The sequence below is a fragment of the Rhodnius prolixus genome, unplaced genomic scaffold (genome assembly GCF_049639745.1).
Source record: "Rhodnius prolixus isolate KJV_2025 unplaced genomic scaffold, Rpr scaffold_3, whole genome shotgun sequence".
NCBI classification, from domain to species: Eukaryota; Metazoa; Arthropoda; class Insecta; order Hemiptera; family Reduviidae; genus Rhodnius; species Rhodnius prolixus.
Window position 1 is genome coordinate 13,038,297 of NW_027411603.1, and position 10,828 is coordinate 13,049,124.

At 31.2% G+C, this 10,828-nt stretch overlaps 1 protein-coding gene across 19 annotated transcripts in view; it reads left to right on the plus strand.

Moving 5' to 3' along the window:
* The window catches only part of LOC141453273 (uncharacterized), a 234,731-nt gene extending 227,313 nt beyond the window's left edge, over positions 1 to 7,418 (plus strand). For 18 of the 19 annotated variants that reach the window (XM_074126272.1, XM_074126275.1, XM_074126273.1 and 15 more), the window contains one exon: positions 92 to 7,418. In XM_074126272.1, the coding sequence (XP_073982373.1) occupies positions 92 to 410 (319 nt within the window). In that variant the 3' untranslated portion in view covers positions 411 to 7,418. The remainder of the gene's footprint in view (positions 1 to 91) is intronic. The other variant, XM_074126276.1, reaches the window with a different exon arrangement.
* Positions 7,419 to 10,828: the final 3,410 nt, after the last annotated feature.

The following is a 10,828-nucleotide window of genomic DNA, read 5'->3' on the forward strand; positions in this document are numbered from 1 at the left end:
AAGTAAATGTTCGAAATTGTTTTTTTAAAGTTTTATATATATATAACTTTGTTTGTTTGTTTTTTTAAAAAATTAACGGTTATTCTAACAGACGAAGTGAAGAAGCTTCAGTTGGCTTGCTTGGAGACTGCCCGCATCGTTGCCCAGAATTGGATGCATGTATTAACGGAACTCTGTGGTGCGACGGAACAGATCATTGTCCTTCAGGATACGATGAATCAGCATCACATTGCCTACCACTTCCACCAGTGCAACTGGCATTACTAGCGATTATTGGTATTATTTCATTATCATTAGTTATCACTTTCATTTGTAGGTTACGTAAACCTCGACGTCGGCCGTTAAAATCATTACCATCTGATACGGATACTATTGTTTCATCGTCAGTTGGTAAAGAAGTGATTTGCTGACACTCAACCGACAGTTCTGAACGATTTGTTGAAGTAGATCGGGTGACCACCGTGTGACATATTCGTTTACAAACAATGTTTGCACCATTTCTTTTGTACCGAGTATTTTAGTTTGTATTAATTAGAAGTGCAGTCTAGATCGTCATCAGTCGGATCGAAGAAATGAATAGTAAGCCCATTCTTTTGTAAAATATTTTTTTTTCTGTCCATATTTTGACCTATGTTAAATCACTGTTCAAATTTTAGTACTTAAAATTTCTATTCACAACGTAAGCATTGAAAGGGTTAAAACGAGTTTTTTGTTTTATAAATTCTTTCTAATATTTTGTCTTTGCACTAACACTTTATTCTGTTCATTATAACATGGTACTTAATGAGATTGGTGCATTTACAGCTCACTCAATGCACTTGGTGCCTTTTCTACTTCCCAGTTCAAAACTGTCATTAACAATAGATTTTTTGTTTGTTTTGTTTAATAGTATGTATTAACTGTTCTTAAGTGAAATAAATTTATTACTTATGTGTGTGTACGTAGCTAAAGCAAATGATGCAGCTATTGCGCAGAACTGTATCGCATGTTGAAACTTAATTATGCAATGGACTGCCATTGATTAAGAAAAAAGCTAATAGTCAACGATTTGTCTTAAAAACTTTGTTAACAGAATCGCTATCAGGAAAAATGTTATATTGATCTCATTATGAAGTTAAAGTTTGTTTACTTCCTTCAGTTTGTGATCCTTTGTAAATTAGGTTTTGTAATTAACTCCTTTCGTATAATCCTTATCTAATTATTATTTTTCTTTGTTTTTTTAAGAATTTATTTTATCAGTTTCGTATCATTCCATCTTATTGTGCCATAAAATAGTGTTAAAAAGCCAGTAGTTTGTAAATATTTACTAGAATTATAAATACTAAACCAAGTTATTACAAATCTTTAACGAATTAATCTTATCTACATTTCCTCCCGTGAGCTTCTGTCGGTTTTAAACTTTATTATTAGAATGTCGATTGCTATGAGTATTTATGGCAGAGGTGAGATTAACTCAGCGATAGCAAGCTGAACTTACTATCTCGGATTAGGTTAGATTAGAACATGGAGTGTCTCTCATTCCCCTAGACAACATTCTTGTTATGTCGACCACTTGTAGTATTGGCTCTTTTTACAAGATCACTTATTGTGTATTAACTCATCCGGGGTCCAAGAAGTCTCATAATGCAAATTAGCACCAGCAACATAATCAAGTACGCTATTAGAGACCATTACCTCTCCTTTTTTCCGCATTCTGCAAAGGAGGAGGACCCACCGTTGCAGTACCACTTTTGGAAAGTTTTTAAGTCATCGTGTTTATTAAGAGGAAGAAGTTGAGTTGGAATGGCACACAGTCACGGGACCAGTTAAGTCGGTACCGCTAAGTGGAGTGCCATTTATCTTTTATAATAGAGTGAAGTAAAATGTATCGTGATATCGCATGATGGGATTAAGTAACTAACTTTACCAAAAGCTCTACGAACTAGAATTAGTGACCTTCGGATGTGAGATTTTCGTCACTAGGTCCGAGAGAGACCCTCTTTTATAAATAAGGATAGTAGGCATCCCTGTACTAAAAACCTGACTATATGTATTTTCTGCTGTCTCTTTGAGACACCTCCACAGTCACAGTGATGAAGGTAGAAACTTAAACGTTGGACAGTAACTTGTATAGAGGGAAATTTGTGTTTGAGTCCAGGTAGTGCTAAGCTTAGATTTGCTTTTACTGTGAGTCTTTACGGCTTATTTTGATGCCATTTGCATCCATAATCGGCAATAGTAATCTTAGGGTGTCAAATAGTACTGAAAAATGAATAAACGTTTGTTTACTAAATGAAAAACTATTTTTTAAGTCTTCTTACTCGTATGTATTTATATTCGATGGAAATTATTCTTCTAATTTTTAAGGATTCGACTCAATGCAGGTCATTTTGAGAAAAAAACTCTAAAAGAGAAGAATAGCATTGATTTTTTTATTTTAAGGCTCGTTGAAAATTGTAAAATATTGTTTGCAAGCAAAATGGATCTTAAAAAAAAAAGGAGAAGGAGAGTTAAAAAGTTTTTCCATTTAGGAAGCAAATTCAAGTCTCAGGGCATCATATAAGTTTATTATGTATTTAAGTATTTTGTTATATGTAGTTTTTGGCAAAAGCAAGGAGTAATAAAAAATCAAACCATAGTTAAAAGTTTATTAACAAAACTATATTATTTCATGATAAATATTTTAAATTTTGTTGATTAGTGTGTTTCATGTGCACTCTTTCTCAATTTTTGATACTCTACTAAGGAATCGGTTTTTAACTTTAATAATGAACTCTTAAGACACTTGGTCAAATCAGTCTACAATAAAAGAAATTTATTTTACCCAAAACATATAAACAATACATTATTTTATAAATTATAAACAGGGTGCCTACTTAAATATTTACTTACCTATATTTGGGAACTTCATTGCGAAAATGTGTCATCTGTTTTTACTTAATGAAGAACTAATGAAATTAGATTAATTTATCACACATAAAAAAAGTAACAATTTGCTATTATTTGTTAGCATTACTGATCGTTTCTTCTGAATGAAAATATTTTATCGTATATTTAAACCGTCGTAGCCACGTTTTTATTGTATGCCTGATCGGTTTCGAATTTTCGTCCATCGTTATAGGTGATTTTAAACATTTTGGTATTGAAAATTTGACTTTAATATTCCCGTCTCACTCTACACTTGCTGACTATTTATTCTGGACAGTTTCATAAAAACTTTATTTGCAAATGAAAAAAGTTAATAGAAAATAGTAATTGGTTTTTACGAATGAAAAAAGTTACATCTTACCCAATTTTCTTGAAACATATAACCAGCTTAAATGTTTAAAGAAGCATTGACGTCTGTATAAGCTGTACGGTATTTGTAATCTAATGCTGAATGAACGAAAAGTATCAGAGTTTTGTGTAAATGAAAATATATGTAACTGAACTTGAAGTGGAGACCTTAGTACAAAAATATCATGTCTTTGAAGACAATTAAAGATGCTAGAGCATTAATATGTGTGGCATACATATGACCAGAGAAATGACAGGATCCCGATTATTTTTGGTTTGTAGCACTTCGCACAAATAAGGTATATTAGCCAAAAAAATTGTAATAATTGTTAGCGAACTGTCATTCAAACAGAGTAGCCTTCATATTGCAATTCCAGTACATATTTTAATTGTAAATTTTCGAATTTCTGTTGCCTCATAAGTTGTCCCATTTAGATGGCATTAAATTACTAATGCAACCAGAGAAATTATTTAATGCAACTTAAATCAAGATAGAGAGGCATAATCTTTTAATTAATTCTTTTGTATAAGATAAGTAATAATTATGTGTTTACAATTAAGCTTAGCACTCCTGAACTGTAACACCAATTCGCCTGTTTGCCAGGAGCTGCAATCTCCATTTATATCCAAGCAAAATGGCAAAATGTTTTTACTAATTCACCTTTCCAACGAATTATACGTTTAAAATATGAGGTTCGATCAAATAAATAGTATCATTTAAAAACATTTTTTAAATTGCCAATGTTTGGCAAATGGAAAATACACCATTACTCATGTTTATTGGTGGTAGTAAGAAGATATGTAAATGGATTAAATTTTCTTTTATCAATTAAGTGACAACCAATTACGTATGTCCAAATTTTTATAAAATCTATCTTCAAGAAAGAAATTATTCAATAAAGTTCTAATGTTTGGGGCGAGAATAAGTTTTTAGGGCATCTCCATCCAAGAAGGAGTCTAAAAGTGTTCGAAACGTCGAACAAAACTTGTTTTTCACTTCTCCAATCATCAGTACTCCCATAAATATACAATAGCAAATTTCAATATTTTTCCAAGAATAAGTAATTAATCTTAGAATAAATAGTAAATTGATGAAAATAATTTAAGTAAAAAAAATTAACAGTTTTTTAAAAATGTATATTTCATATTATTTTTGCAGTAGGACATTTTGTTTTATAATAATTAATTTATTTTAAATAATGTAGATTATTAAAATAAATTTTTAAAACCAGACAAAAATAGTTATGGGAATTCAAATTTTTTTTATAAAATTGATTTTATAAAGCTTGAAAATTTAAATGTCCACTTTAGATGGATGCAACGATTGAACACATTTGTCTTTTAAGTTACTCTTGAATAATTAAATATATATTATCAAATATGAAGTTGTCTGTGATTTGTATGTCCATGTTATACTTAAAAGGTAATCAAATTTTATATTATATCGTCGAATTGTTAATTTAATTTAATTTTTGAATTTTTCTTTGTGTTTAATCATATTCTTGATGCGGAGAACATTTCTTTTTTTATCCTTGCAAATTTTCTTGTAGTAACTTTCCTTACTTTGTACAGATAAACAAGTAGTTAACAATGTTGGATATACAAAAATTAAAGAGAATTTTAATTGTACATATTAAATTTACTTAGGAATAGTTTTTTATTAATAAAATAAAAACTTTTTAACCCAGCAATAAAGTGTATCTAAGCTGGTTTTATTATTTTAAAATAATAGAATTAGGGATCTTATTGACAAAATATGTAAGTAACTGCCATTGCTTATTTATTGTTGAAAAGACGGACACAGAGATTTTTTTCTGGGATCAATTTTATTTTGGAATATATAAACTATATGTGAGATTAATAATATAATTTGGTTAACCATTCTTAGCGTAAGCCTCTCTAAGAAGATCAATAGCTGAAAATCAGCCTTGTTGCAGAAGGAGATAATTTCAAATCTAATTAATATCGACTTTCCTCCTTAATCTACTGCGTCCGCTAATGATTCCTGTAAATAAACTAAATAAGAAAATAAAATTTTACTTTAATCTCAAAAGTGCTTCCTATGTAAAAACTTTTTCTTTGTTGAATTGTATTCATAAAAGTATTTATTTATATTGGCTGTTATGTAGATAATTTTGTAAAACAGAGATATTCGTTTTAATCTTTGTGGTAGTTGAATATTTAACATGTTTAGTTTTGTAAGATTTATTAATTATATAGAAATCGCTCAGGATTAAGAATCCTTGGCAAGATTCCTACAGATCTGACCGAAATAAAAACCGCGATGATTGACGACTCTCCTTCATTGTACGCTTGTTTTGGTTAAAATAGTAATTGAGTTTACATCTGGACAGGGCTTCTCTGTTGTGTTAGAATTTTGCTGAGCTTTTTTCAGTGCATTGTCGGCCTCCGACAATTACTGAAAGGTTCTCTCGTTACAGACAATACTGTCCATCAGTGAGCTGTAAGAAGCTCCTAGGAAGAAAAAATCTAAGGGCCAGCAGCTGGATTCGAACCTGGGACCTCCGCGTGGGAATCCAATGCGCTAACCGCATAGCTAATCCCATCCCTACCATCTCTTATTATTTTTGACTTTATTCAAATAGTGTTTAACTGTACATGTTGCCTAAACCAATATCTGATTAAAAAGCGTTTTGCTAAAATATATCTTAACCTATTTAAAGAATTGTTTCTATATTGCACTCATTCGGAGAAGTCTTATACACAATGGAAATAAAACGAACAAACACTTCCTTTCGATTCACTTTCAAGTTTTCTGACGTTTATCAAATTGCTTTGAAAATAGGTATTTGCCTATCAGTCATCTCTTAAAAAGTTTGAAAACTAAAAATGCCAAGAAATACGTTTAATCTTTCGTTGGAGTTGAAAGTGGGCGAAAGCTACAAGTTAATTAGTTCTCTTAAAAATAAATTTCAATTTTTTATTTCCATTTTCTAATTGTTAATAGGATTAGGCCTTAGAAAATAAGCAATTTCAATTAAATTAATTTACAAAAGATAGGGTTATACGGAGGTAAGTTTTGACATTGTTCTCGTTTGTGCAACCAATATTGGTGACAATTTTGAAAAAGAATTCAGATTTGTGACCCTATTTCTTATTTTTCTCATGCAAAGAAGTGATTGAAAATCAATATGAATAGTGTTATTTAAAAGGAGTCTAGAAATTTTTCTAATAAGCGCACAGTGTTGGAGAACAATCTTATCATTGATGTTTTTAAGGGAAAAAGTGCTGTTATAGATATAATCGCATTTTAATTGAAATCGAAACTGTTAGAATATTAACGGATTTTATATCAAATTTTAATTTGAATATTAACGGATTTTATATCAAATTTTAATTTGAATATTAACGGATTTTATATCAAATTTTTATTAAATAATCTTTTTTTAGACAAAAATTAAATGGCTAATAATTTATTAATTTTTATTTTATACAAATAGTCTTTCAAGAAATACCATTACTAGAATAATTATGGGTATTTAATAAAAATGTTTACGAGCGTCTAGTGCCTGAATTTAAAATTTAAAAAAAGTCAAAATGATTGTCTCTTTTAAATTCAGCAGTTTTTATCAGCAGCTAGATTTTTTTTGTCTCTGTTAATTGAAAAATGGTTTGTATTGTAAAATTTTTGAACGAAAAGGTAATATTGTTAAACGAATGTTAAGAAACTTTCCTTGAATTTCATTGAAAGTCATTTACTTATAATTTTAACATAAATTTCATTCATTGAAATGTGCCGACAATAAGTATTGTTTAACTTTTGTAAAACATATCAAGTTTTATCACTATTAAATATCAATAATAAAGATATAAATGCATTGTTTTATATGTATAAATATTTATATAATAAGTTTTTCGGTATATTTCAATTTAATTTGATATTTTTAATGAAAGAAAAAAGGATGTTCCATCTTCTTATATGCAAAGCACTTTTAACATCTTGTAAATACATTCACTGCCGTAAAAACAGAAACACTTTTGTAAATATTGTAAATTTAAAAGAAAATCCTAATTGTATTTAATATTTAATTGTGTTCTGATTGAGTGCTCAAATTGAGCATTTATTTGTAATTACATATACAAATTTGTACTTGTAGACAAAAAAAAAAAAAAGTGTAACAAATTAAATATTGATCAAACTCGCTCGTAGTTATATATTTTACTCTTAGCTTAGGAAATGCAATAAAGAAGATGTTGAGAAAGAGAAATTTTAGGAAGGAAATGCCATTTAAGAATAATCTAGATCGAAAACATCAGCGGTTTTTTGCTGTGATCTGCCCCACTTTTTATCATCACCGGCGTTCGGCCATCTTCATCATATATTTACAAACAGTATCTGAAATTCAGTGAATTTAGCAAATTTAAAATATACATTCTACGTTAGACTTACTACATAATTATCACTAAGATATATCTTGTATGAGCATTTGGTATACACACACACACACGCACACGCGCGCACACACACACACACTGGTAAACGTGATATTACATTGGATGTTGCTAGTCATGACGTACTGGTCGAGTTTTGGAAACTGTTAGATGGCCAAAAAAATTTAGTCATCACTTGAATGAATCTAAAGTCTAGTCATTTAGACATTTTGTCCATCATTTCCTGGATTTGTCTTCTAGTGATGTGTTGACAGCCATTAATCGAAAATAAATTATTATTTGTAGAGTGGAGATTTTAAGTAAATCTTTTCTTCGCTGCTTTGATATACTCTGCCATTAATGCAAGATTCAGTTCGTTATAAAACTTTGATTCCACAAACCATGCTCAAACCACATTTAACCTCATGACTTCGTTAAATGGTATTTACATTCGTTTTAGTATAGAGCTGGCAGTTGCATTCACCCCAGCTAGACATTCGATGAACTTTCATTAAAGAGTTCCTCTGACCCACTTTTATTTATCACAGAACACTGAAACCACGTATTTGTAATGATATATCTCTGTAGGTTACGTGCCAATTCGCAACTCAAAACTGATTACGGTCTAGACTTTACAGGTGCTGAAGTGATGTGAGGTTTGATAATGGACCTAATGGAAAACAAAGAAGTCAAGTTCCTTTACTTGAAAGGCCGCACTCCAAAGGATAAGTTCGATGAGATGAAAGAGGTTTATGGTGACGATTCCCCATCATATGATGTAGTCAAGAACAGCTCCAATTCCAGGGCGACCCCATTCTGCTATTGATGATTGCACATCCAGCAGGTGGAGGTGCGAAACCATTTCGCCACCTAGGCCAAAATGTCAAAATTAGTGTGGAGTTTGTGGAATTTAAGACAATCTTGACATGCATAAGGTGTCCGTCCACTGTCTACAAGACAATGCACCAGTTCACAACTCATGTTGCCCAAATGGAAGAATGCTCCTGTGGCTTTGAAATTCTACCGCATCCCTCTTATTCACCCGATCTCGCACCATCGAAATCCCACCTCTTTCCAAGAATGAAGAATAATGAAGTTGTTTTTGAAGAGCAAGCATTTCCCAGGTGATGACACTTTGATTTCCGAAGTCACAACGTGGCTTTTGGAGCAACCTGTCGACTTCTACAAGCGAGGTTTTTACTGTTGCTTAAAGAGATGGGAGAAGTGTGTGACCCTAGGTGGCACCCATATAGAGAAGGACTAATAACTGTGCCATTTCATTGCTCTCAGTCCACAGGAAGTGGGTCAGGGGAAATCATTAATGAAAATTGTTTGATCAACAGAAAATGTAACGTTTTCAGCTGATGATTCTGAATTTGGATTCTCTCAGTTTTCCGCTAATTAAATGTCAACTTCATTTTTCAAAATATTCTATTTAAAATTAGAGAAGACCAAAAATTGTTGCTATAAAAAAAATTATGTGTAAAGCTTACTTTAGAATTCAACTCATATTCATATTTTCGTACATAAATAATAAATAAACTCGAAAACTACTCTGTATTAATTGAAACAGATAGCTAGCTTTCAGGTCTTTGGCGGTGTGGCCTTGCTCATGTTTTTATTTTATTAAGATGACGTTTTCATTTTATTACCATAAATATTCTACATTAAATCACTTTCTCTTATTTACGGATATACCACGCGGAAAAGTTTTGTTCAAGTCAAGTTGAAAGAACTTGCCAACAATTGTAATTGCTTTGGAACTAATTGTCCGAGCATCATATTAATTGATTATTATGTTCAATAAGCACTCTACAAATATTTTGAGAGTATATTTTTAATTAAAAAAAAAGCTCTAAAAGAAAATTTCAGTACCATACTCGAGACTTGTAGCAGTCAGTCTTTGATCTTTTTGCCCATTAAATTATAGGTTTTGATGTGGCATAGAATAACTGTGTTGTAGGCACAGGCCAATACATAAATTCAGGTAATTTTAGGATGGTGCAATTTTAATTTATGTCTAAGGTCAATTCAAATTTCAACAATAGCAAGACAACTGATTGTAAGAAAACTTGTAGATACAAATTCCTTATTTTTTTTTTCTTTAAAACCGCAATACTAGAATTGTCTAGATAATGTTATAGAAACCTCTATTTTTTATTTGCTTTAATATACCGAATTCTCACGCGCAGGGATCCCAGTTGCAAGTCCTGCCAGCCCTAGCCTTGAACTTCTCAGGGTCCGGTGATAGTAATGTACGCACTAAGCAAGAATAATGCAATGGCCACTATGTTTAAAACTTATTACGAGCAAACAGAAAATGGCTTAGGTCCGAAGTGCTGGGTAAAATCAAAGAATTGATGTTAGAATACAACAGGCGCTACGGAGTCTGTATTAATTACTGAATTTGACCGTTTTTAGACCCTGTGTTTTAGGATTTTATTTTTTATAATAAGTGATATTTACTTGAAGAATGTTTATCTACACTTAATCGTAGAAACCTCGCTTGAAAAGTATAGAATTTGTTCTTTTGAACAAAGAAGAAAGGGAGAGGTCAACCAGAAACCTAATACATATTGATTTGATTAAAATTTATTTTAAACCATTAATTGAAGACCATAAAAGTAAGGTAAAAGTATTTAAATGAAGGTATAAAATCAGTAAATACAGTTATATGGAACAAAGGCATAGTCACCTCCGTCCAAGTCACTTAATTTGGTTGTTTGACGTAAAGCACACCTGAAAAAAGGCCTTACTTTGCATTGTTCAAAGGTACCCTTGCAATCCTTGTCAATTAGTTCATATTCTTAAAACCAGTAAAACGTAGTGCTTAGTCATTTCCTAACTGCTGCCGAACATCTGAAAATAGATTGCTGCTCTATTGGGAATATCGTCTGTCATCTATGATTCATTGGTCGTCATTCTACGTCACTATTTGTTATATAACTTTTTCCCACACAAAAATAATTAAGATTTCTTTTATTTTTTTCATAGAACACTTGAAATGAATAAATTATTAATTTGGGTATTGGAATCAGGTTGCCCATTACTTATTATGATTCACTCTTCGTTTTATTTGCAATTAAGCTTATGACGCCTTGCTGCTTGCTAGTTGTACTTGGAACTTGCGTGTTGCGTGGCAGGTGGGATTAAGCGTGACGTATACATCTAGTTGTGGTGG